We start from the raw sequence: 27,628 nt of genomic DNA on the forward strand, positions 1-27,628 counted from the left end.
AATAAAAAAATCCGCCAGGTGCAGTGTGGTCCCAGCTACTGGGGAGGCTAAGGTGGGAGGATTGCTTGAGCCCAGGTCGAGGCTGCGGTGAGCTCTGATTGTCTCACTGTACTCCAGCCTGGGCAATAGAGAGAGACTCTGTCTCAAAAAAGAAAAATAAATAAATAAAGAGAGAAAGAACAAAAGAGGGAAAGAGAGAAAGACAAAGACAAGGAAGGAAGGAAGGAAGGGAGGGAGGGAGGGAGGGAGGGAGGGAGGGAGGGAGGAGGGAAGGAGCAGAGAAGAGAGTGGAGGGCCGGCGTGGTGGCACAGGCCTGTGGACTCCTCACCGTAAAGGACATCTTGTCTCTTCACCACCTCCCTCTTTTGCTTCTTGGCATAGGCGGGCTCCACGGCGAGGCTCCAGGACTCAGCTTCAAACTCGTGGCCGTCTGACTCAATCTCACTCCTCAGAGAGGCGGCGTAGGGATCTGAGAGAAGAGTGAAGGGCGGCTGCTGGGGGCCCAGAGCCATGTCACCCGGATTCCCTCTGGTGGATGTGCTGACACGGGCCTCAGCTCTTCCCAGGAGGGACAGGGACTGTGTGGCAGCCGCGAGAGAACGGCGATGACCATACCTTCTACAAAAATGGACTCGGCGTTCGAAGTTGTGAGGGACAGAGAGTCATCGGCTGTCTGCTTAAGTTTTAAAAACAGAGAATCGGCTTCATCCATCTCTCCTGTGATTGGTCTGAGTGCAAACAATAAAAACAATTGTTTTAGAAAAGTGAATTAAACACATACGCACATCCGATTCCATACTCTCCGAGAACTCTCCAGATTTTCACAGAAGCCTCAACTTTGTCTACAGATCATTTTTTTAAAATTGGGAGATTTGCTGGGTGCAGTGTCTCATGCCTGTAATCCCAGACTTTGGGAGGCCACAGTCAGGCAGATCACTTGAGGTTAGGAGTTCGAGACCAGCTCGCCCAACATGGCAAAACCCTGTCTCTACTAAAATTACAAAAATTAGCCGGGCGTGGTGGCAGGTGCCTGTAATCCCAGCTACTTGGGAGGCTGAGGCAGGCGAATCACTTGAATCCTGGAGGTGGAGGCTGCAGTGAGCTGAGATTGCGCCACTGAACTCCAGCCTAGGCGACAGAGTGAGACTCTTGTCTATAGAAAAAAAAAAAGCCGGAGGCGGGGGAGATTATCTGTCAATGTCACATCAGGATTTCTTCCACAGTAACTTCCTTCAATGTTTAGTTACATTCTAATGGGGTGTGGATTGCAGCGTCCTTGACAGACCACTGGAGCCCACTTGGGGCCCCTAGGATCCTGTCTACCAGGAGTTAAGTGGAGATGGCTTCATGGTCACGGGTGGGAGGGCAGTCCTTACTCAGAGGAAAAAGATAATCTATTCCCTTTCCCACGAACTCATGGAATAGCCACCACAAACATATCAGCTTCTAGCATCACTTTGTACTCGGACACCGCTGCAGGCATTATCAAGGGAACCACTTTGAAGTCCTATAAAACAAGGTAAGGGACAGATCATGGGATGCCACCCCCACACACACCCAGCAGGACTTTGAGCATCACCTTGAGTAAGGAGCCTGGCCTAAGGAGCAAGTCCAAGGATCCCTTGAGGCCACTAGGCAAACTGGCTCCACCAGGGGTCGAACACACCCCGGGACACATCGAATACACCCCAGGTCACATCGAATACACCCCGGGACACATCGTTTTTGCAAAAAGGCGTGGATCCCGGAAGCAAGCGTTAATGGGAATTTCTCTGCTTGGCACATGGGCTGCCGCGTGGATTCACACAGATCTAAGTTGGGGTCTCTCTCTGGAGAGGCTGTCAACAGCTCCCCAGGGAACGCCACCCACCCGAGGGCAGAGAGGGGGCTCTGGCTTACCCGAGTTGCGTCCCAGGGCCAGCCGGGCTCGGTGTTGGCTGGGGACCCCCTTTCTGAGAGACCGTCATACCGACATTCCTGGACAGGGCCGGGCTGCCATCGGACAGGAGGGTGCCCCGGGGGTTCTCCTTGAGCGAGGCTGTGACAGAGGCAAGGACAGAGTTGGTGCTGAGAAAGTGGGTTGGGTAGCGGAGGTCGCCCGCGCGGAAGCCCCGCTCCGACTGCGGCCGCAGCACCGACAGGATCTTGGAGGTCAGCAGCTCGTTATCCAAGAAGACGTTCTCGCTCCATTTCCTGGGGAAAGAGCCGTAAAAAGACAGCTCGGGGCGGCCGGGGAGCGTGCCGTGCCTGTCCCCGCTTTTGGAGTGAGCATTCCCCATGTTCGCGCCCGGGGCTCCGGGACCCGGCGCGGTGCCAGGCTGGGCTGCGCCGTTTTTATGCCTCGGTGGGATCCTTCTAGAAAACAGAGCTGCGTCTTCCCTTGCTGTATTGGCTGAAGCAGCGGGTCTGGAGGGCAGGATATTGGTCCCCACTGTGACCATTTACTGTGGAAATTGCACAGTATTTGCTGCTTTGATAGAATAAAACAGGAAAAAAAAAAAAAAACCCTCTAGGCTCTCCCTTGGTCTTTGCAGGGTGTAAAAACCAAGTGAGCTGTTTCAGTTTGCTGTAAATAGTCTAAGATCATGAAACTGTGCGCCTGGCGCGCTTCATGCTAAAACCTCGCACATGATGATAATTAATCTGAGATCAGATGTTAGGGTGACTCTAAGACCCAGAGATGGCAGGACACGGTGTTTAGCTGCCCCTGGTCATCAGGACTCGAAGAGAATTCTACCGTCGAAGCGGACCTAAGGCTCCACTTCTGTTCCATACGGTGATTATAAACCAATCCAACATCAACAGGGGCTGCAAACAGTTGTCTACACCCACCTGTTCATTAATTTAAGGGTTCAGATCATAGGATACATGTGCCCGTGGATAAGCTCACCTACTCACGGAAAGATGCAACTCTTTTAATTAATTATTATTATTTTTAGAGACAGTCTCACTCTAGCTCAGGCTGGAGTGCAGTGGCCGACCACAGCTTACTGCAGCCTTAAACTCCTAGGCTCAAGCAATCCTTCTGCCTCAGTCTCCTGAGTAGCTGGGATTATAGGTGTGCTGTATAATTTAAAAATATTTTCTTGTAGAGAGATGGGGGTCTCACTATGTTGCCCAGGCTGGTCTTGAACTCCTGGCTTCAAGTGGTCCTCCTGCTTTGGGCCTCCCAAGATGCAACTCTTAATAAAGCTCAACTGTGGCCAGGCGCGGTGGCTCACACCTGTAATCCCAGCACTTTGGGAAGTCAAGGTGGGTGGATCAGAAGTTCGGGAGTTTAAGACCAGCCTGACCAAGATGGTGAAACCCCGTCTCTACTAAATAATAATAATAATAATATAAAAATCAGAAGGGCGTGGTGGCAGATGCCTGTAATCCCAGCTACTCAGGAGGCTGAGGCAGAGAATTGCTTGAACCCGGGAGGCAGAGGTTGCAGTGAGTGGAGATCGTGCCACTGCACTCCAGCCTGGGTGACAGAGTGAGACTCTGCCTCAAAAATAAAATAAAATAAAATAAAATAAAATAAAATAAAATAAAATAAAATAAAATAAATAAAGCTCAACTATCATTCATTAGGTTCAGTTTTCCCCTCCTATTTGACAAGTGTAGTTGAGATGGGCTACTTGGCTAGTTTATTCTTACATTTTATAAAATTGTATCTTCAAACTCTGCCCAGGTAAAGAGTAGCATTAAAAAGAAATCTGGGCTGGGCGTCGTGGCACATGCCTGTAATCCTAGCACTTTGGAAGGTAGAGGTGGAAGGATCGTTTGAGGCCAGGAGTTCAAAACCAGCCTGGGAAACATAGCAAGACCCCGTTTCTACACAAAATAAAAAATTAGCTGGGCACAGTGGCACACACCTGTAGTCCCAGCTACTCGGGAGGCTGAGGCAGTAGGATCTCTTGAGCCCAGGAGTTCAAGGCTGCAGTGAGCTATGATCGCGCCACTGCACTCTAGCCCAGGCGACAGAGCGAGACTGTCTCGAAAAGAAGAGAAGAGGGGAGGGGAGGGGAAGAGAAGGGAGGGGAAAAAAGAGAAGAGAAGAGAAGAGAGAAGAAAAATAGAAATCTGATCTGTCAGGCCGGGTACAGTGGCTCATGCCTATAATCCCAGCACTTTGGAAGGCCGAGGCAGGTGGATCACCTGAGGTCAGGAGTTTGAGACCAGCCTGGCCAACATGATGAAACCCCATCTCTACTAAAAATACAAAATTAGCTGGGCATGGTGGGGAACAACTGTAATTCCAGCTACTCGGGAAGCTGAGGCAGGAGAATCGCTTAAACCCAGGAGGCAGAGGTTGCAGTGAGCCGACATCATGCCACTGCACTCCAGCCTGGACACCACCAGTGAGACTCCATCTGAGAAAAGAAAAAAAAAAAAAAAGAAATCTAATCTGTCCAGTGGCCTCCTGGCTCCTAGGTAGTGACATACCACTGGTTTGTCTATGTGACAGGAAGAGAGCAGCTGGAAGTCTCTTTCTTGGGAACATGGAGTTATAAACCATGGGGTGGGCAGAGCTTGCCCTAGTGGAAAATGTACTCACAGCAGCTCTCCTGGGAGAGGATTCAGCATTCTGAACAACTTCTTTGTATTTTTGTTTTTTTTTTTTTTGATTTCCGCTCTTGTTCCCCGGGCTGGAGTGCAGTGGCGCCATCTCGGCTCACCGCAACCTCTGCCTCCCGGGTTCAAGTGATTCTCCTGCCTCAGCCTCCCGAGTGGCTGGGATTACAGGCTCCCCACCACCACACCAGGCTAATTTTGTATTTTTAGTAGAGACAGAATTTCTCCATGTTGGTCAGGCTGGTCTCGAACTCCCGACTTCAGGTGATCCGCCCGCCTCGGCCTCCCAAAGTGCTGGGATTACAGGCTTAAGCCACCGCACCCGACCTCTGAGCAACTTTTAATTTAGCTGTAAATTGAAGGTGATTGTTAACGTGCAAGTGGGTGTGTGTTAGAGATTTTCTGGCAGAGGAGCCAAGAATTCTCGCCGATTAAGACATGAGCCACTAAGCTGTGTAACAGCACATTGCACACATACTCAGTAGCTGTGCATTCTTTCCACGGCCCAGCAAAGCAAGGATGACATTTGTTCAGTGGCCAGAAACATTCTGACGTCATGATAATACGTGACTAACAATTCCTATTATTATAGGAGACAAAGCAGTTGACGACGTAACTCACAAGGCAACACCTATGTAAAAAAACAGGAATCCTGAACCAAAGGCGACACGGTCCAGGACAGGCATTTCCTGCCATTTCTGTCCAACAACTCCACCCAGACGATTGACAATTATGACCTAAACCCCGAGATGTATCCTTTGCAAACCCCGAGATGTATCCTTTGCCCAGCAGCATCCTGGCTCGGCTGACACATGGTTGCTTGTGGACTGAGGTCCTGACTGAAATCAGATGAATTCTGCTCTAGCACAATAGTCCATAGAAGAAAAAGTCACTAAAAACAGCATCTGGCCAGGCACGGTGGCTCACACCTGTAATCCCAGCACTTTGGGAGGCCAAGGGTGGGGGGGGGGTGGATCATTTGAGGTCAGGAGTTCAAGACCAGCCTGGCCAACATGGTGAAATCCTATCTCTACTAAAAATACAAAAATTAGCTTGGCGGTGGTGGTGCACACCTGTAATCCCAGCTACTCAGGAGGCTGAGGCAGGAGAATCGCTTGAGCCTGGGAGGCACAGGTTGTGGTAAGCCGAGATCATGCCACTGCACTCCAGCCTGGGTAACAGAGTAAGATCCTGTCTCAAAACAAAACAAAACAAAACAAAAACAAAACAAAAAAACAGCATGTAAAGCAATGCCAATTCCCAAAATCAAGTTGATGGCAAAAAAAAAGAAAGAAAGAAAGAAAGAAATGCTGATTCCAAAGAATTTTAATAAACTATTGGTAATGCTAAATCTATGGGAACAGATGTAAATCTTCCTTGCATGATTTAGAAGACACTGAAGTTTTCACATGTTGAGGTCATGACCAGGAGACACCAGGTTAGAGACCAGCCTGGGCAACATAGTGAGATCTCGTCTCTTAAAAAACAACAACAACAAATGAGGCAGGCATGTTGGTGTGTGCCAGGAGTCCAGCTACCTGGGAGGCTGAGGTAGGAAAATCGCTTGAGCCCTGGGGTTCGAGGCTGTGGTGAGCCATGATTGCCCCACTGCACTCCAGCCTGGGTGACAGAGCAAGACTCTAAAAAAAATGAAATAAAATGAAATAGAATAAGAGGTGGACAGTCATAAATAGAGTCTTCCTGGAACACGTGCAGCCGCTGAAATAGCTGACGGGTCAAGACATGAGTCACTGGCCCTGCCACAGACCCGCTGCATTGATGATGTCCTTTTATTCCGTATTTGTGATGCTTTGACCTCTTGGGGCTTTGCTGAGCATGGACGCACAGCCCCTCCCAGGGCTGGCCAGTTTCTAGAGATAGTAAACGGTCTGCAGCCAATGCAGAGCTCAGACCCCCAGTTGCCTCCTTTATGGGGCTGTCACACTCCTGGCCGTGGTCCCGCTGCCCTCATCACCTCGGGGTCCCGTCCTGAGCCTGCTCACCCTGCCTGGTCCATTTGTTCCCCAGGAAACCACAATGAAGACTCCGGTCCATATTTTCCCGTTCCCCAACCGACCCTGGTGCTCCCCCGTGTGGCCCCTGTGTGGTGTGCCCTGCCTCCTGCTTCCGGAGGACTGTGAATACAAACTTCCTCCTTTCCGATGGTCATTTCTGGGTCTGCGAGTCTCACCATACTGGGTTCAGACAAATCCCAGGTATCCTAAAACGAGCGCTGCCCGGGGACCAGGGGTCTGCTTGCCAGGGATGGGAGAGCCTCAGATCTTCTGCCACCTTTTTTTTTGTTTTTTGTTTTTGAGACGGAGTCTTGCTCTGTCACCCAGGCTGGAAAGCAGTGGGGGTGATCTCGGCTCACTGCAACCTCCACCTCCGGGGTTCAAGCGATTCTCCTGCCTCAGCCTCCTGAGTAGCTGGGATTACAGGCGCCCGCCACCTTGCCCGGCTAATTTTTGTATTTTTAGTAGAGACAGGGTTTCACCATGTTGGCCAGGCTGGTCTCGAACTCTTGACCTCAAGTGATCTGCCTGCCTCGGCCTCCCAAAGTGCTGGGATTACAGGCGTGAACCCCCGCACCTGGCCTACGGTGTTTCTTTTTGGGGTTCTACGATCCATTGCGGTGACTCTGTGAATACACTAAAAGCCCCTGGGTTGTACTCTTTAATGGGTGCATTGTATGGTCTGTGAATTACATGTCAATAAACCTGCTCAACCAACAAATTCACACCTGTGATGGACAGGCTTCCTTCTGCGGGAGGAGAGCAAGATACCTGATTTGCAGTTCAACATACGGTGGGAATTAGTCGCTCTGCTCTTGGCTCCGAGAGAGACAGGGATACATATTTATCTCCTGCTACGGTTTTTCCTACAGCAGACAGCCATGGCGCTTGGGGTTCAGCTTGTGCTGTCCAGCACTTTCTGTGCAGCTGCAAAAGCTACTCAGAGTCTAATTAGCGCCTCCTGCCCACTGCTGAGAGGTGCGATCGATTGGCGAGCACCTGGCCCGCTGTGGCCACTGTATGCAGCAGAGCTCTTTCTGCAAGGGGACCTGGAGGATGGATGGAAAGAAGTGAACGGTGAAAATCAAAACAGTTCTGACCTGAGGGGGGAAAAATATACCCTATTCTCAGCAACAAACTCAGGGTGATTTTTAAAAGCTGGTTTTGTCTTGATTTCATAAATTCAAGAGTAGTCTCTGGCCAGGCACAGTGGCTCACACCTGTAATGCCAGAATTTTGGGAGGCTGAGGTGGGAGGATCGCTTGAGGCTAGGTGTTCAAGACCAGCCTGGGCAACATAGTGAGACCCTGTCTCTATAATTTTTTTTTTTAAAAAACACTAAAACAAGAGCAATCTCTGAGCAAGTTAGATGACAAAGCTTCCGTAACAGGTGTCAGGATCCCACCTGCATTACTTTACTAGGACAAAAGATTCCATACTTTTCTTCTTCTTCTTCTTCTTTCCTTCTTTTTCTTTTTTATGAGACAGATCTCACTCTGTCACCCAGGCTGGAGTGCAGTGGCGTGATCTCGGCTCACTGCAACCTCCACCTCCCGGGTTCAAGTGATTCTCCTGCCTCAGCTCCCCAAGTAGCTGGAATTACAGGTGCCCACCACCACGTCTGGCTATTTTTGTATGTTTTGTAAAGATGGTTTTTCTCCATGTTGGCCAGGCTGGTCTCAAATTCCTGGCCTCAAGTGATCCACCCGCCTCAGCCTTCCAAAGTGTTGGGATTACAGGCCTGAGCCACCACACCCAGCCTAAGAGCCCAGACTTTTCTTAAATTATTTTTATTTTTGAGACGGAGTCTCGCTCTGTCACCCAGGCTGGAGTGCAGTGGTGCAATCTCGGCTTACTGCAAGCTCCACCTTCCAGGTTCACGCCATTCTCCTGCCTCAGCCTCCCGAGTAGCTGGGACTACAGGTGCCCGCCACCACGCCCGGCTAATTTTTTGTATTTTTAGTAGAGACGGGGTTTCACCATGTTAGCCAGGATGGTCTCGATCTCCTGACCTCGTGATCTGGCTGCCTCAGCCTCCCAAAGTGCTGGGATTACAGGAGTGAGCCACCGTGCCTGGCCGACCCCAGACTTTTTCTAGTGCCTCTATGCTTCCTTTGTGACTCAGTCTCTCATAAATCCTGTAAGTCACAGGCTTTGTCCTCTGATATCCAAGGACACTCCTCATTAGGTCTTATAGGAAAAGGACTCACCAAAAATTACATGAAAATGGCTGAGTAGTTACTAGCCTATTCAAAGTAATATTCAAGAACATCCTGATACACCTTTTTTTTTTTTTTGAGACAGTCTTGATCTGTCACCCAGGCTGGAATGTAGTGGCACAATCTTGGCTCACTGCAATCTTCACCTCCCTGCAGTGGTGCAATCTTGGCTTACTGCAACCCCGCCTCCCGGGTTCAAGTGATTCTCCTGCCTCAGCCTCCCCAGTAACTGGGACTACACGCGCGTCCAACCACACCCAGCTAATTTTTGTATTTTTAGTAGAGATGGAGTTTCGCCATGTTGGCCAGGCTGGTCTCACACTCCTGACCTCAGGTGATCCACCTGCCTAGGCCTCCCAAAGTGCTGGGATTACAGGAGTGAGCCACTGAGCCCAGCCTGCCTTTTTTTTTTTTTTTTTTTTTTAAGAGAGACAGAGTCTCGCTCCATCACCCAGGCTGGAGTGCAGTGGCAAGATCATAGCTCACTGAAGCCTCCAATTCGTGGGCTCAAAGGACCCTCCGGCCTCAGCCTCCTGAGTAGCTGGGATTACAGGTGCATGACACCATGCCCAGCTAATTTAAAATTTTTCTGTAGCAACGGGAGTCTCATTATGTTGCCCAGGCTGGTCTTGAATACCTGGCCTCAAGGGATCCTCCCACTTTGGCTTCCCAAAGTGCTGGGATTATAGACATGAGCCACTGTACCCGGCCCTGATATGACATATTAAGTGACCGTCTTAATTGGTTTCAAATTGTCTTTTATATATAATCTAGAGGCACACTGACTCCCAGAAATGCCAATCTGTAAGCCTACATTGCAGATTCCTATATAGCCTCTCACTTGTAAAGGCACCCCAACCATCTTTTAAAGGCAGCTGGGCCCTGGTCCTTAAGTCTCCACAGTTTTCTGCAAAGGACTCTACAAGAAACACATGGGGCTGGGAGTGGTGGCTCAAGTCTGTAATCCGACTACTTTGGGAGGCTGAGGCAGGAGGATCCCTTGAGTCCAGGATGTCGAGACTGCAGTGAGCTATGATGGCACCACTGTACTCCAGCCTGAGTGATGTAGCGAGACCCTGTATGTGAAAAGAAAAGAAAAAAAAAAAAGAAAGAAACAAGTGAACCAGACAAGCGTCTCGGTTTCAAGGCCTGGCCTCAAAAATCATGGCTTGTTTTCTCACATTTAGGAGGGTTTTCTGTCCCCACCCATCCTTCTGTTCTTTGTTTCAGCCCAGACTTTTCTTTTAGGCTGAGAGTGCAACCTGGCTCTAGAGAGTTCTAGCAAGCACTGGCTTACCGGCGAGTGTTCGAGAGACAATTAGAGAAAATCTGATGCCAGATGAAGTTTTCAGTTCACAGTTCCTGCCTTTTCAGCCACCTGGGAATAGACTAAATCGATGAGAAGGCGACTTCATTGATTTCTCTTTCTTGCCTCATTTTGATGTTACACAAGCAAGATAGTATTAAAAAGAATAAAAAGGTAGGAGGAAGAAAAAAACCTCCGGGGAGAAAGAAAAATTTAAAAAGACATCTTGCAGCTTAGAAGGTAAGTATGACTCAGAATATTCCTCCCCAACCTGGTACTATCCACAAACAAGAAACAAAACAAAAAGCCTCCTACTCCAAACTACATGTCAAACCCCCAAAATACCATTTTTTAAAAATGTGGTAATTCGTAGCAACAGGTCCTACTTATAGAGTGCTTCTTGCATTCCAGGTTGGGTCCTGAGGACCTAATAATTCTTTCTTTCTTTTTTTTTTGAGATGGAGTCTCACTTTGTCATCCAGGCTGGAGTGCAGTGGCATGATCTTGACTCACTGCAACCTCCACCTCCCGGGTTCAAGCGATTCTCCTGCCTCAGCATCCTGAGTAGCTGGGATTACAGCCACCCACATCCATGCCCGGCTAATTTTTATATTTTTAGTAGAGACAGGGTTTCACCACGTTGGCCAGGCTGGTTTCAAATGCCTGACCTCAAGTGATCCGCCCACCTTGGCCTCCTAAAGTGTTGGGATTACAGGGGTGAGCCACCGTGCCCGGCCTCACTTAGTATTTCTTAAGCCCTGCAGTCCTCACAAAGACTCAACAGTAGGTACTACTGTTATTTTATCTTTGTATGTTTTGAAACAGGGTCTCACTCTGTCACCCTGGCTACAGTGCACAGGCACTATCACGGCTCACTGCAGCCTCAACCTCCTTGTCTCGAGTGATCCTCCCACCTCAGCCTCCCGAGTAGCTGGGACCACAGATGTGTGCTATCATTCCTGGCTAATTTAGAGATGGGATCTGGCTGTGTTGCCAAGGCTGGTCTCGAACTCCTGGACTCAAGTGATGCTCTTGCCTTGGCCTCACAAAGTGCTTGAATTCATTTTTGTTATGAAGTATAACATTTAGGTTGAGGTTAGTTGGTTGATTTATTTATTGTCTATGGATGTGGGCATTATTGTTCTATTTTATTTATTTATTTATTTGAAGACAGGGTCTCGCTCTGTCATCCAGGCTGGAGTACAGTGGCACAGACATAGCTTACTAAAGTTATGAATTCCTGGGCTCAAGCAGTCTTCTGGCCTCAGCTTCCCAAGTGGCTGGGACTCTAGGTGCATATCACCATGCCCAGCTAATTTTTTAGATATTTTTGTAGACACAGGGTCTCCCTATGTTACCAAGGCTGATCTTGAACTCCAGGCTTTAGCTGTCTCCCACCTCAGCCTCCCAAAGTGCTGGGATTACAGGCAACACCGTGCCTAGCCTGTGTTAATTTTGGGAGCTGTACATTTGGGTACAGTGGCTCACGCCTATAATTCCAGCACTTTGGGGGGCCGAGGCGGGAGGATCACTTGAGGTCAAGAGTTTGAGATCAGCCTGGACAACATGGTGAGATTTCATCTCTCAAAAAAAAAAAAAAAAAAAAAATTAGCCAGGCATGGTAGTGTATGCCTGTAGTCCTGGGTGCTCGGGAGGCTGAGGCAGAAGGATGGCTTGAGCCTGGGACCTCAAGGCTGCAGTGAGCCATGATTATGCCACTGCACTCCAGCCTGGGTGACAGAGCAGGCCTTCATCTCTTTTAAAGAAAAGAAAAAAAGACAGGGAAGTATCTCAAAAGTTAAATCCACCAAGTGCAATGTGGTAGCCTGAGCTGGATTCTGGAGCAGAAAAATAAGTGAAATTTGGATAAAGCCTGGGAGTTTAGTCAACAGTTATTAATGTGAGGGGAAACTGGGTGTGGGCTACATGAATATTCTCTTTTCTATCTATGCAACTTTTCTGTAAATTGAAAATTATTCCCAAGCAATAGGTTCCTTAAAAAAAAAAAAAAAAAAAACAAGTTTATTGAGGCACGAATCAATTTAAAAAAAAAAAGTACTTCCAGGACGCACTGAGGCTTGTTAAACACAACAGAGTTTTTGGTAAGGCATATGCACGGGGTGCTCTGACTTAAGAAAGAACCAGAACTCACTGGCACAGAGACAGCGCCCTCTCTGTGGCATGCATGCCACTGCCCTCTGGGCCCCTCCTGTGGGATCTTCTAGAGCCTCCTCTTATGGATGTGGGGCCCTCCCTCAGTGCCAGGGACATGAACCCCAGCTTGGGGCACCTATGGGACGATGACTTCTCTTGCACCTTGAAATCCAATCGGCCACAGTCCTGCCTTCTGCCTGTTTCTTAAAATTTTTATTTATTTATTTTTGAGATGGAGTCTCACTCTGTTGCCCAGGCTGGAGTGCAGCGGCGTGGTCATAGCTCGCTGTAGCCTCCAACTCCTGGGCTCAAGTGATCCTCCTGCCTCAGCCTCCTGAACCATTAAAGACAACAGCCACCTTCAGGGCCATTATCTTTGGCGGGATTTTAAGTTCTACTTAAAAAAAAAAAAAAAAAAAAAACTCTTTAGAAGGCCAAGGTGGGAAGGTCATTTGAGGCCAGTAGTTCAAGGCTCCAGTGAGCTATGATCGTACCACTGTACTCCAGCCTGGGAGAGAAGTGAGAGTCCATTTCAGAAGAAAGAAAATATCCATGCAACAGGCTGTGGGGTCAACTAGGCTCTGCTGGAAGGTGAAGGAAGGCTACAACCAGGAACCAAGTGGGTGGGTGCCTGGCCTGACAGATGGGAACACAAACTACCTCGCAAAGCCAGGGGTTACTCACCCAAGAAAATCGAGTTAAAAACTGCCTGAAAAAAATGCATTTTAAGCACTGCTATTTCTTAAGTGGACTTGTATGACTCTTCGACTTAGCTACCACCCACCCCCAGTCAGTTTCACATAAACACGAAAATCCTTACACATCCTCAACACGACCGCAGGAATTAACTGTTGAGCTACTTTCTGGTTTTATCATCTTATTCTTCTCACTGTTTATTTAAGTTCTGAACATATTTGCCCAGAGGTTTGACCTGTTACAAATTCTTATTCTATTCCTTTACAAGAGAGGTGATTTTCATTTTTTTCTCTCTCTCTTTTTCTTTTTTCTTTTTTGAGACAGAGTCTCACTCTGTCATCCAGGTTGGAGTGCAGTTGCGTGATCTCGGCTCAATACAGACTCTGCCTCCCAGATTCAAGCAATTCTTGTGCTTCAGCCTCCCAAGTAGCTGGGATTACAGGCGTGTGCCATCACACCTGGCTAATTTTTGTATTTTTAGTAGAGACAGCATTTCACCATGTTTCCCAGGCTGGTCTTGAGCTCCTGAGCTCAAGCAATCTGCCTGCCTCAGCCTCCCAAAGTGTTGGGATTACAGGCATGAGCCACCATGCCCGGCCTTCCTTTTTTTTTTTTAGAGACAGGGTCTCACTCTGTCATCCAGGTTGGAGTGCAGTGGCGTGATCATAGCTCACTGCAGCCTTGAGCTCCCGGGCTCCAGTGCAGTGATCCTCCCACCTCAACCTCCCAAGTAGCTGGAACTACAGGCAGGCACTCCCACACTTGGCTGATTTTTGTATTTTCTGTAGAGACAGCGTCTCGCTATGTTGCTCAGGCATGTTGAATTCCTTCCTGTGCTCAGGCAATCCTGCCACTTTGGCCTCCCAAAGTGCTAGGATTACAAGCAAGAGCCACTGTGCCTGGCCAAGACAGCCCTTTTTTTTTTTTTTCCGGACAGTGCCTGGACACATGAAGCCCACACACATCCCCCCTCCAGGGTACTGGGTAGACATACCTGCCCTTGGGCCCAGCTTGCAAAAGTTAGGCTGCTGGGGCAACATTTGACCTTAGGGAGACTCGTTTCTTCACTGGGGGCTCTCCAGAAGCCTGCGGTGAATCGGGCCCTAAAACATCCTGTGTGCGACTTTCCTGGCAGGTTCTGCGACAGCAAAAAGGCCAGACGGAACCACCTTCTTGCCTGCAGTGGGGGTTTGGGTTTTCCCCACCTCGAGCTTATGAGGGGGAAAAAGGAGGGCGGGGTCATCTCTAACCCCAAAGCTCCTCCACCCCAATCATTCAAACTTAACTTTCTCTGAGATTCCGAAGGCTCTGTAGAACCTTTCAACACAGCGAGGTAACCTATGGTTTTAGAATATTTGACAGCATAACTGCATAACTAAGAACTCAAGCGTCCACAGTGAGAAACCGCATTCTCTATGGCAACCCATCGAAGCCGTTTTTCCCCCGGGACCAGTCTCGTCCTAAGAGTAAGGGATGCCTCACAGTACAAAACACACTTGCTGCTAGCTGGAAATATCCACATCCTAAGGCCTTTATCCTGGTGGGAGTGTTCCATTCCGAGCAAACGTTCTCTCATCCAGGGCAGCAGCATTTCTGTGACATAGGAAAATATTACATGATTTTGCATAAGGGGAAAACTGAGGTGGAGGTGGGAAAGGCAGGCGGAGAGCTAGATTTTGGTGCCCAAATCACTAGATGTCGATTAGGTGTCTGGTATACTGCCTAAGAGTAAATTCTCATCATTCTTTGGTGCTTTCTTTTTCTTTTTTTTTTTTTTTTGAGACGGAGTCACACTCTGTCACCCGGGCTGGAGTGTGGTGGCGCAATCTCAGCTCACTGCAACTTCCGCCTCCCAGGTTCAGGCAATTCTCCTGCCTCAGCCTCTCGAGTAGCTGGGATGACAGGCGCGCTCCACCATGCCCGGCTAATTTTTGTATTTTTAGTAGAGACGGGTTTCGTCATGTTGCCAGGCTGGTCTCAAACTGCTGACCTCAGGTGATCCACCCGCCTCAGCCTCCCAAAGCATTGGGATTACACGCATGAGCCACCGTGCCTGGCTCATTCTTTGGTGCTTTTTTTCTTTTCTGAGACAGGGTCTTGCTCTGTTGACCAGGCTGGAGTGCAGTGGTGCAATCATGGTTCACCGCAGTCTCCAACTCCTAGACTCTAGCAATCCTCCTGCCTCAGCCTCCCAAGTAGCTGGGACTACAGGCATGTGCCACCAAGTCCGGCTAATTTCCTATTTTATTTTTTGAGAGAGGGTCTCACTCTGTTGCCCAGGCTAGAGTGCAGTGGTGCATTCATAGGTCACTGTAGCCTCGAACTCCTGAGTTCCAGCAATCCTCCTGCCTCAGCCTCCTGAGTAGCTGGGACTACAGGCACACACCACCATGCCTGGCTAATTTTTATGTTTTTTGTAGAGACAGGGTGTTGCTATGTTGCCCAGACTGGTCTTGAACTGCTAACCTCAAGCGATTCTCCTGCCTTGGTCTCCCAAAGTGCTGAGATTATAGGCATGAACCACTGTGCCTGGCATCCCATTATTCTTAATAAGCATTTTTTTTTTTTTTTTTTGAGATGGAGTCTCTCTCTGTCACCCAGGCTGGAGTACAGTGGCGCGATCTCGGCTCACTGCAATCTCCACCTCCCAGGTTTAAGCAATTCTCCTGCTTCAGCCTCCCAAGTAGCTGGGATTACAGGCGCCCACCACCATGCCCGGCTAATTTTTGTATTTTTAGAAGAGACGGAGTTTCACCATGTTGGCCAGGCTGGTCTTGAACTCCTGACCTCGTGATCTGCCCACCTTGGCCTCTCGAATTGCTGGGATTCTTTTTCTTTGAGACAGAGTTTCACTCTGTTGCCCAGGCTAGAGTGCAGTGGCGTGATCTCAGCTCACTGCAAGCTCGCCTCCCAGGTTCACACCACTCTCCTGCCTCAGCCTCCGGAGTAGCTGGGACTATAGGCCTCCGCCACCACGCCCAGCTAATTTTTTGTATTTTTAGTAGAGACGGGGTTTCACTATGTTAGCCAGGATGGTCTCGATCTCCTGACCTCCTGATCTGCCCGCCTCGGCCTCCCAAAGTGCTGGGATTACAGGCGTGAACCACTGCGCCTGGTCCATTCTTAATAAGCTTTAACTCCAAAGGTTTGTGTTTTTTTGTAGGGGAGCAGGGGGAGATCCCCAGCTTTTTTCCATTGATATAGAAGGCATTTCTCTAAATGTGTAAGACCAAGCCAGAGCCCTACTCTTGTTTAATAAAGATAAGAACTAAGGCAAACTGCTCTAGGTGAGACACCTTAGGGGGATTAGAAAAAAAAAAAAGGGAACAAAATGGAACATTCTTGGGCATAAAACCAGTTGGCTGCATGTTATGGTCTTAAAAGAGTACAAATGTGGTACAAACCCTTCATCTGCAAAGATTCCTGGCTGATAAGAAATGGCTCTCATGAAATACTGATAAGGCTCATGAAAAAATGTCATCTATAGCACTGTTACCTGAATTTGAGCCCTTTTGGGAGGGGGGGTAGGGGATAGAGTCTCGCCGTGTCACCAGGCTGGAGTGCAGTGGCGCGATCTCAGCTCACTGCAACCTCCGCCTCTCAGGTTCCAGCGATTCTCCTGCCTCAGCCTCCCGAGTCGCTGGGATTACAGGTACCTGCCACCATGCCTGGCAAATTTTTGTATTTTCAGTAGAGACAAAGTTTCACCATGTTGACCAGGATGGTCTCGATCTCCTGACCTCGTGATCTGCCCGCCTTGGACTCCCAAAGTGCTGAGGTTACAGGCGTGAGCCACCGCACCCGGCCTAAATCTGAGCCTTCTTGATGAATAGTACAAGAGTGAACTAAAATTTAAAATTAAATTAAAATCAACCAGCACTCTTACCATCACTTATAAATGTCTCTATGCCCCCATCTTTATTGACATGGGTGTATATGTTCAGTTATAGTTGCAGGGAACACACGAATATTTCACATTGCTACGGGCTTTGTAAGTACTGCTTTAATCATTTCCCTGCTGTTAGACATTCGATGCATTCTAATTTCATACATGAGTCTCTGTGAGACGAGATTTTGGATGCAGAGGTTACAAATCCTTTCTGAATTTTAGACTTGCATTACCAAACTGCTTTTCCCAAGGACTCTGCTAGTAAGTGTAACCATGCAGGAAAATCTGGCTCAAGAAAGAAACTCCAGCCTGGTGTGGTGGCTCATGCTTGTAATCCCAGCATTTTGGGAGGCTGGGGCGGGCGGATCACCTGGGGTCGGGAGTTCGAGACCAGCCTGACCAACATGGAGAAACCCTGTCTCTACTGAATATACAACATTAGCCGGGCGTGGTAGTGCATGCCTGCAATCACAGCTACTTGGGAGGCTGAGGAAGGAGAATTGCTTGAACCTGGGAGGTGGAGGTAGCACTGAGCCGAGATCGTGCCACTGCACTCCAGCCTGGGCAAAAAGAGCAAGACTCCATCTCAAAATAAATAAATAAATACATAAATACATAAATAAATAAATAAAGTAAAAACCTCAAGGTGGATGGCCACCATTTTTGATGCCACCCCATATCAATAGGGTGTCAGTTTTCAGATGGCTTGCTTCTATGAGATCTACTTCTGGATCCACTCCTACTAGATCTACTAGAACACACAGCCTGCTTCTATTAATACTAGACCCACTTCCTCTGTTTCCTCTCCCAAGTGTGGGGGTGGGGGCTGTAGAATTAGGGGCATCTTGATACATGACATTTCTCTTCCAAAACCCAGGCTCTGGTATCAGGTAGAACAGGAGTTTGAATCTTATTCTGCCACATGCTTTTTTTTTTTTTTTTTTTTGAGATAGAGTCTCGTGCCCTGTCACCCAGGCTAGAGTGAGGTGGTACACATTCTCCTGAATGCAGACAGGACCGTGCAAATGGGCTCTGTAATAATCCATGAAACGCCAGCACACTGGAATGAGGAGGAACTGGGGCTTAGCTCCTCCTGGCTGTTAATCCCTGCGCTGGCCAGACAGTCACTGATGACCCATGAGCCATGTTTCCAAAGAAAAATTATTTACACATCTGTTTAGAAAAGTTAAAACAGCTGGGCGAGGTGGTTTATGCCTGTAATCCCAGCACTTTGGGAGGCCAAGATGGGCGGATCACTTGAGATAAGGAGTTTGAGACCAGCCTGGCCAACATGGTGAAACCCCATCTCTGCTAAAAATACAAAAACTAGCTGGGTGTGGTGGTGTGCGCCTGTAATCCCAGCTACTTGGGAGGCTGAGGCCGGAGAATTGCTTGAACCTGGGAGGCAAAGACTGCAGTGAGCTGAGATCATGCCACTGCACTCCAGCCTAGGTGACACAGTGAGACTCCATCTCAAAAAGAAAAAGAAAAGAAAAGAAGTTAGAACACATTTTGTTGTGGGACTGATGACGCGGTGTTTGAGAGGAGGTCTCCAGTCCAGAGGAGCCCAGGTGATCCGGGAGGTGATGTGTTAGCAAAGGATGATGGGATCGCCAATAGTGGGAGCTGGGGTGGCTTGAGGAGGAAGGTGAGTCATTTTGCCTGGAGGCAGAAGGTCATGGGATCCTTTGCACTGGGTTTTGAGGGATGAATAGGAGGTCATTAGAAGAAAGAAGGATGAGAGAAGGTCATTCCAGGAGAGGACAGTGGGCAAGGGCAGAGGCATTAACAGGGGGATGATGGCATATTATGGGGAAGGTGGTTATAGGACAAGGGGCTGGGGGGAGCCATGCGCAGGAGCTGGGCAGGCAGGCAGTGCCAGAAGAATGTGGTGGGAGATGAAGATTAAAGGCAGGCTGGGCGTGGCATGTGTGGCATTTTACATGCTGCCCTATGGCACTCTTCCAAAATGGGAGCCAGGGGAAGGTTTTAGGCAGGGAGAGGCATGATTAGACCTGCATTACAGAGGTAACCAGTGATAGGAGAGGCAAATGATTAGATGGGGACAGACAGATGACAGAGGCAGGGAACCAGTTTGGCAGCCTAAGTGCGAGGTGACAAAGTCCTTAAGGAAGGCAGAGGGTGAAAAGTCGGGATAGAAGGTCAGAGGCAGAACCAGCAGGGCTTGGTGCCCTGGTAAACACGGACGCGGATGGAGGAGGCCAGGATGACGAAGATGTCTGGTTTGGGCTACTGAGGTGGGACCTGGAAGAAGGAAGGGAGAAGGGGACAGAGGTGGGAAAAAGAACAACAGCTCTCCTAGCAGACACGGTCAGTCTGAAATGCCACCCAGGACACTCTGCTCAGAAGTCCTGAAGGCTATTGAGACATGCGTGGAGTCAGGGTCATCATCAAGGCTGGGGATATCTATCTATCTATCTATCTATCTATCTATCTATCTATCTATCTATCTATCTATCATCTATCTATCTATCTATCTATCTATCTATCTATCTATCTATCTATCTACCTACCTACCTACCTACCTATCTAATCTATCTATCTATCTATCTATCTATCTATCTATCTATCTATCTATCTATCTATCTATCTAGAGGAGGGGTGTCACTCTGTTGCCCAGGCTGGAGTGCAGTGGTACCATCTCAGCTCACTGCAGCCTCTGCCTCCTGGGTTCAAGTGATCCTCCTGTCTCAACCTCCCAAGTAGCTGGGATTACAGGCGTGCACCACCATGCCTGGCTAATTTTTGTAATTTTAGTAGAGACGGGGTTTCACCATGTTGGCCAGGCTGGTCTTGAACTCCTGACCTCAGGTGATCCACCTGCCCTGGCCTCCCAAAGTGCTGGGATTACAGATGTGAGCCATTGCAACCGGCCAAGGCTGGGGTATCTATTTGGGAGCAATCCCTGTACAGAAGCAGAAAAGAAGAGGAGGGTATAGTTGTCCTGCATATGGGAAAAGTCGGCCCTCCGAATCCGCACGTTTTCATCCTGAGAACACTGTATTTTTGATCCCCTTTGGTTGCAGAAGCAGAACCTGTGGCTGCAGAGGGCCGACTGTATTGACTGAAAAAAAGTCTGTGTGTAACTGGACCCATGCAGCTGAAACCCGTGCTGTTCAAGGGTCGACTGTAGTCAAAGACAGAATTCCTGAGGAACGGCATTTGGAGGCTGAGGTGGGCAGATCGCTTGGGCCCAGGAGCTTGAGACCAGCCTGGACAACACAGTGCGACCCCGTCCCTACAAAAAATACAAAAATTAGCTGGGTGTAGTGTGACGTGCCTGTAGACCCAGCTATTCAGGAGGCTGAGGTAGAAGAACCACTTGAGCCTGGAAGGTGGAGGCTGCAGTGAGCCGTCATCACACCACTGCACTCCAGCCTGGGCGACAGAGCAAGACTGTTTTGAAACAAAAACAAAAAAACAAAAAGCAGTTTTGAACAGAGCTGTCTGCCATCCATCCCAGGTGAACCAGCACAGCAGATAGCGTCTTAAGACTCTTACGTTAGACAGGCTCACGCTATAATGTCTCCTCTCCACAAGTGTGACTCAGGGCAGGGCCACTTGCCCTCTGCAGCTGTCTGCCTGCAAACTGTGCTTATCCAGAGCCATTACTGTTTGTTCCCAGGGCTGTGTGCGCCATCGCTGCCTGCCATCACCGTTACGCACTTGAGTGACAAAGCGCCACCTAAACTCATAAATGCATGGGTGCAAAAAACAGTGGAGTGTTTCTACGAAAGAGTCAAATGCTCTGGAAAAACTGAAACGCAAGTCACTTAAAAACAAGCCAAACAGGCCGGGCGCAGGGTCTCATGCCTGGAATCCCAGCACTTCAGGAGGCTGAGGTGGGAGGATCACCTGAGGTTGGGAGTTTGAGACCAGCCTGGGCAATGTGGTGAAACCCTGTCTCTACTAGAAATATAAAAATTAGCTGAATGGGATGGCACACGCCTGTAGTCCCAGCTACTACTCAGGAGGCTGAGGCATGAGAATCACTTGAATTGGGTGGGTGGAGGTTGCAGTGAGTCAAGATTGCGCCACTGTACTCCAGCCCGGGCAACAGAGCAAGACCCTGTCTCAAAATAATAATTGCTCAGCTGGGCATGGTGGCATACACCTGGAGTCCCAGTCCCACCTCTATTTAGGAGGCTGCAGCAGGAGGATCACTTGAGCCCAGGAGTTCAAGACCAGCCTGGACAATACAGCAAGACCCCATCCCTAAAATACATATATAGCTGGCCTTTTTTGATTAGTTGCCAATCTCTGAGAGCTCAGTTGGCCTGAGGCTATCATCAGGGCTGAGTGTGGGTGCAGGGGTTGAGTGTGGGTGCACCTGGGGTGCAGCGGCCAGGTGTGGATGTGGAGGCTGAGTGTGGGCACACCTGGGGCATGCGGGCCAAGTGTGAGTACATCTGGGGTACAGAGCCTGAGTGTGGGTGTTTCTGGGGTACAGAGCCCGAGTGTGGGTGTGTCTGGGGTACAGAGGCCGAGTGTGGGTGCACCCTCCAGGCAGCTTCCTATGGTGGAGTGTGTGTATTCAAAACACAGATGCAGAAGAGGTAAGGGCCACCTGCATGGGCTCGGGGTTCAGAAGTCTGTCCTGGGGAAAAGCGCCCTGCCCGACACCTTCCCAAGTGACTGTAACACGCCCTCCGCAACTCAGTGCTGGAGACGGCAGGTCTGGAGTGTGTGGGAGGATCCTCTGTGAGGTTCAGGCTAGGGTGGCTCGATGGAGAAAAGGAAACCCTTCAAGGGAAAAGGGTTTTGAAGGAGGGTGGGTTTGAGGGCAAGACTAGGGCGGTGCCTGTCCTGCAGCAGGCAAGGGCAGGGAGAGAGGGGTCCTTCTGAGACAGGCTGGAGGCCGGGAGTTCCCTTCATGGTGGGATGGGTTGTCCAAGCTGTGGCGAAGGAGCTGCAGGTGCGCCTGGAGTATGGGGACTGAGTGTGGGTACATCTGGGTTGTAGGGTCTGAGTGTGGGTGCACTGGGGTGCAGGGGGCAAGTGTGGGTGCATCTGGGGTGTGGGGGCCAAGTGTGGGTACACCTAGGGTGCAGGGGCTGAGTGTGGGCGCACCCGGGATGTGGGGGCTGAGTGCGGGCACACCCAGGGTGCAGAGGCCGAGTGTGGGCACACCTGGGGTGCAGGGGCCAAGTGTGGATACATCAGGGTACAGAGGCCGCGTGTGGGTGCATCTGGGGTACAGAGGCCGAGTGTGGGTACATCTGGGGTACTGGGGCCGAGTGTGGGTGCACCTGGGGTGAGGGGCCTGCTGAAGACCGGAGAGCAGACACACCTGCGATGCAGAAATGAAGGGAGAGGCCTTTCCATTCCCTGGTGCTTATTGAACAGGTGCCAGGGGGAGTAGCAGACATCTGAAAGGAAAGACTCTCCAGGAAACAAGTATTTGTGGAAACTCAAAAGAGCCGTCAATGCGCGCCACCTTCACCTCCTCTCCTCCCTCTCTCCCCCTTGAATCCACACCGATGACTCCATCAGCAACATGTGCCGGGGCAGCGAGGGCAGGTGTGCTAGGAACAGACATTGCAGCCACGCTGCCCGGGCTCACACCCCTACCTCCGAGATTCAGAGCGAGGGACCTAACAGCACCTTGCCTCCGTTTCCCCCATCTGTAGGATGGGGATCATAGTAGTGCCCGCTGGCTGGGCACAGTGGCTCACACCTGTAATCCCAGCACTTTGGGAGGCTGAGGTGGCAAGGTGACAGAGTGGCCACCGGCCACTGACAGAATGGGAACACTGCTTGAGCCCAGGAGTTTGAGACCAGTCTGGGCAGCACAGCAAAACCCCATTTTTACAAAAAATAAAAAATGAGTCAAGCATGGTGCACGCCTGTGCTCCCAGCTACGCGGGGGGCTGAGGCAGGAGGATCGCTTGCGCCCAGGAGTTCTAGGCTGCAGTGAGCTGTGACTGTGCCACTGCACTCCAGCCGGGGTGACAGTGAGATCCTGCCTCAAAACGAAAACCCACAAACACAAAAAGCCAGTAATGCCCTCTCTGGGGGTTGGCTGTGATGAAGAACATTCTGGAATGCTGTCTGGCACAAGGCAAATACTATCCTTGACTATTTGTACCACCACTCACTTCCTCCGTAACTGCTAGAATGATTCCACTAACAACCAAGTCAGGCATTTCCCTCCTCTGCTCAAAGCCCTGCCATGGCTCCCGTCTTCCCCAGGAACCCGTCTTTACCGTGACCTGCAAGAGCGGTGAGCTAACTATGGCCCCAGGGCCAAATCCAGCACCTGCTTTGGTAAAGCAAAAGTATGCACCAGAGACCTTATGTGGCCCAGAAAGCTCAAAGTGTGTACCATCTGGTCCCTTACAGAAAGTCCAGGACCTCTGGCCCCACCCAGGCCATCTCCTCACCAGCTACCACCCGCCTTCACTCTCCCCCTCTCCTGAGCCACCTGGCTCCACCCACCCTGGCCTCCTCCAAAGATGTCACACCCCACTGGGCCCCTGTGGCTGCTGCTCCTTCTGCCTGCCCCCATCTTCTTTTTCATTTTATTCTTATTGAGACTGAGTCTCACTCTGTCACCCAGGCTGGAGCACAAAGGCGCAATCTCAGCTCACTGTAACTTCCACCTCCTGGGTTCAGGTGATTATCGTGCCTCGGTCTCCCGAGCAGCCGGGATTACAGGCGCTCGCCACCACATCTGGCTGCGTTTTGTATTTTTAGTAGAGACGAGGCTTTGCCATTTTGGCCAGGCTGGTCTCCAACTCCTTGCTTCAAGTGATCTGCCTGCCTCTGTCTCCCAAAGTGCTAGGATTACAGGTGTGAGCCACCGTGCCGGGACAACTTTTATTTTTAAATATATAATTTTAAAATACAAACAGGGTCTTGCTATGCTGCCCAGGCTGGTCTCGAACTCCTGGCCTCAAGCAGTCCTCCTCCCTCTGCCTCCCAAAGTGCTAGAATTACAGGTGGTAAGCCATCTTGTCTGGCCTGCCTACCTTCTCAGTGAGGCCCCAGAGGCCACCTTGTTTAAAGTATCATCCAGGCCGGATGTAGTGGTTCAGGTCTGTAATCCCAGCACTTTGGGAGGCTGAGGCGGGTGGATCACTTGAGGTCAGGACTTCGAGACCAGCCTGACCAACATAGTGAAACCCCGTCTCTACCAAAAAATACAAAAATTACACAGCTGTGGTGGTGTGTGTCTGTAATTCCAGCTACTTGGGAGGCTGAGGCAGGATAATCACTTGAACCTGGGAGGCAAAGGCTGCAGTGAGCCGAGATGGCGCCACTGCACTTCAGCCTGGACAACACAGTAAGACTCCATCTCAAAAAACAAAAAAGAACAAAAAAACAGCCGGGCACAGTGGCTCACGCCTGTAATCCCAGCACTTTGGGAGGCCCAGGCAGGCGGATCATGAGGTCAGGAGATAAAGACCATCCTGACTTACACGGTGAAACCCCATCTCTACTAAAAAATACAAAAAATTAGCCGGGCGTGCTGGCGGGAACCCATAGTCCCAGCTACTCGGGAGGCTGAGGCAGGAGAATGGCGTGAACCCGAGAGGCGGAGTTTGCAGTGAGCCGAGATCGTGTCACTGCACTCCAGCCTGGGCAGCAGAGGGAGACTCTGTCTCAAAAAAAAAAAAGAACAACACCCAAATAAAATATTATCCACCCCAAAACACACACACAAACACACACACACACACACACACACACACACACACACACACACACACATGAATTTTCTCCGTAAGGCACATCACAGCCTCCTTGCACTCAGGGGCACTTTCTGGTACTTCGGCACTATGTTTGAAGGTCATTTTATTTTCTAAAAATTTTATTATTATATCATTATTTTAGAGATGAGGTCTCTGTTGCCCAGGCTGGAGTGCAGTGGCGTGATCATAGCGCACTGCAGCCTTGAACTCCTGGGCTCAAGGAATCAAGGGATCCTCCTGCCTCAGCCTCCCAAGTAGCTGAGACCACAGGTGTGTGACACCATGCCTGGTTAATTAAAAAAAATTTTTTTAGAGATAGGGTCTTGCTATGTTGCCCAGTCTGGCTGGCCTCAAACTCCTGGGCTCAACTAATCCTCCTGCCTAGGCCTCCCAGTGTGCTGGGATTATAGGCACGAGTCTCCTCGCCCAGCGAGGGGTCACTTTCAGCGTTAACATCACCAACAAGAAGCACGCAAATGCGAAAACCGTGGCACTCTATAGACCTTAAACAGGGCGTGTGTTTACAGCGTGAGAGGCTGAACAAGAAGGCAGAGTGTCGCCTCGCTCAGCCTCAGCTGGGAATGTGCGTGGGAACTCCAAGTTTTCTCCACTCTGCACCAATATGAATGGATTGATGTTGCGGTTACAGAGAAATTTTAGCAAGCCAGGTGAAAATTAAACAAAGAATTACCATCCGATCTAGCAGTTCTACTCCTGGGTATATCTTCGAAGGAGTAAACACTGACTCCGCAAACCCCGAGGCTCGACTGTAGTTGTGTTTATTTAGAAGGGAAACTCCAGGAGCTGCGGGTCCCTGTGGTCACGGCTGGCACGAGGCCTGTCACGTGGTGGGTGGGTGCTTAACAAATATGCGCTTCAGGGAGGGAGGGAGAGGGCTTCTGGGAGGGACCTGGTCTGGACTGGTCAGAGGAGAAAGGAAAGGGCAGGGTGGAGGGAATGTCTTATTCCAGGAGGTGCTTCCGTGGGCCTTGGGGGCCTTTGGAGAGTCACTTTCTCATTGAACCTGAAGCCATGTGGAGGAGTGGATGAGCTCTGCTTCTAGAAATGATGGCCGCAGCGTGGGGAGCGGGGCACACTGGAAGGGGTTGCTGGTGGACGCAGGGGGACCTGGACCTTCAGGGCAGGGTGGAGAGTGGCAGAGAGGGGCAGTGCAGGGGCTATGAGGTGGGGGGCAGAGTGGTGAGCTCGGCAGCAGGCGCCGCTGGCACGGGGGTGTGGCGCTCAGGAGGCTGCTCTAGGAAAGAGAAGGAAATTTGGGCCTAAGGTGCTACCTGGAGCCTAGGAGAACCCAGGAGTGCCCAGGAGCAGGGCTAGAGAGGTGGTTTAACGGAGCTGCCTGGAGATTCAATGGGATAAGGGATGGAACTAAGGTCCTTGGGTCCAGCTTTGTTGAAAGCGGTCTTGGGACCAGAATAGGTGAATGGCCTGAATGGTTTTTATTTTGGGGGAAGGGAGAACACAGTTGTATCATAACCACTGGCTCAAACTAGTATATTTTATTTATTTACTTATGTATTTTGAGATGGAATTTCACTCTGTGGCCCAGGCTGGAGAGCAGTGGCACGATCTCGGGTCACTACAATCTCTGCTTTCCGGGTTCAAATGATCCTCCTGCCCCAGCCACACAAGTAGGTGAGATTACAGGTGCACGCCACCATGCCTGGCTAATTTTTGTATTTTTATTTTTATTTATTTTTGTTTTTGAGAGGGAGTCTCACAGTTGCCAGGCTGAAGTGCAATGGCGCGATCTCGGCTCACTGCAACCTCCACCTCCTGGGTCCAAGCGATTCTCCTGCCTCAGCCTCCAGAGTAGCTGGGATCACAGGCATGTGCCACGATGCCCAGCTAATTTTTGCATTTTTAGTAGAGACGGGGTTTCACCATCTTGGCCAGGATGATCTCGATCTCTTGACCTTGCAAACCGCCTGCCTCGGCTTCCCAAAGTATTGGGATTACAGGCGTGAACCACCGTGCCGGGCCTAAGTTTTGTATTTTTAGTAGAGATGGGGTTCACCATGTTGGCTAGGCTGGTCTCGAACTCCTGACCTCAGGTGATCCACCTGCCTTGGCCTCCCAAAGTGCTGGGATTACAGACGTCAGCCACGGCGCCTGGCCCTCAAACTAGTATTATTATGACTTTTTTAAAAAAATGATCGACAGAAACCCTGAAGTTGTTTCCTCACAAGCTGTCACTAGATTCTGTTTCCCCATCCTGCATTTATATGGTTGCTTACTTGGACCGGCGATTCTCTACCAGGGGCGATTCTTGCTCTCAGGGTCATTTGGCAGAGTCTGGAGACATTTTTGGTTGTTATGGGAGTGACGGGGGAACAGGGGTGCTCCTGGCATCTGATGGATGGAGGTCAGGGATGCTGCTCAGCACCCTGCAGCGCCCAGGTAGGTCCCATCCCAAAGAACGATCCAGCCCCAAATGCCTACAGGGTCTAGGCTGGGAAACCCTGATTTAGACCCACGCGCCGGAATCTAAGCATCCCAGTACTCACTCTGTCACCTGGTGATTAAAGCCACCTCTCTAGCTGTCTGTCGTCTCCAGCTTTGATAAGTAAGCTTTCTACATCTTTATCTTCCCAAATTACAAGTTAAATGACTGACCGAGACACAGCAGAGGACAGAACCGTGGATGGCTTCCTACTAAGTTAACACCAGCCTATTAATTAACAGCTTTGTGAACCTCCATCCACCAATGAGCGTGGCTAAAAGACGATGACCTCACAACTCTCTTGTTCGTTTGTTTATTTTATTTATTTTTTGGAGACAGAGTCTCGGCTGGAGTGTAGTGGTGTGATCATAGCTCACTGCAGTCCCAAACTCCTGGGGCTTAAGTAATCCTCCCTCTCTCCCAAGTAGCTGGGACGACAAGCGCACACCACCACAGCTAATTAAAAATGCTTTTTTTGCCGGGCGCGGTGGCTCATGCCTGTAATCCCAGCACTTTGGGAGGCCGAGATGGGCGGATCACGAGGTCAGGAGATCGAGACCATCCTGGTTAACACAGTGAAACTCCGTCTCTACTAAAAATACAAAACATGAG

The 27,628-nt window shown here is 50.0% G+C and overlaps 1 protein-coding gene across 1 annotated transcript in view; it reads right to left on the reverse strand.

The window, feature by feature from the left end:
• Positions 1–27,628, reverse strand: part of ARHGEF18 (Rho/Rac guanine nucleotide exchange factor 18) — a 97,002-nt gene that overhangs the window by 19,998 nt on the left and 49,376 nt on the right. The window contains exons 11-13 of the mRNA XM_031934816.1: positions 1,901–2,039; positions 617–729; positions 330–470 (exon numbers count right to left, since the gene is read on the reverse strand). Of these exons, the coding sequence (XP_031790676.1) occupies positions 330–470; positions 617–729; positions 1,901–2,039 (393 nt within the window). The remainder of the gene's footprint in view (positions 1–329; positions 471–616; positions 730–1,900; positions 2,040–27,628) is intronic.

This window comes from Piliocolobus tephrosceles, chromosome 21 (genome assembly GCF_002776525.5).
Source record: "Piliocolobus tephrosceles isolate RC106 chromosome 21, ASM277652v3, whole genome shotgun sequence".
NCBI lineage: Eukaryota > Metazoa > Chordata > Mammalia > Primates > Cercopithecidae > Piliocolobus > Piliocolobus tephrosceles.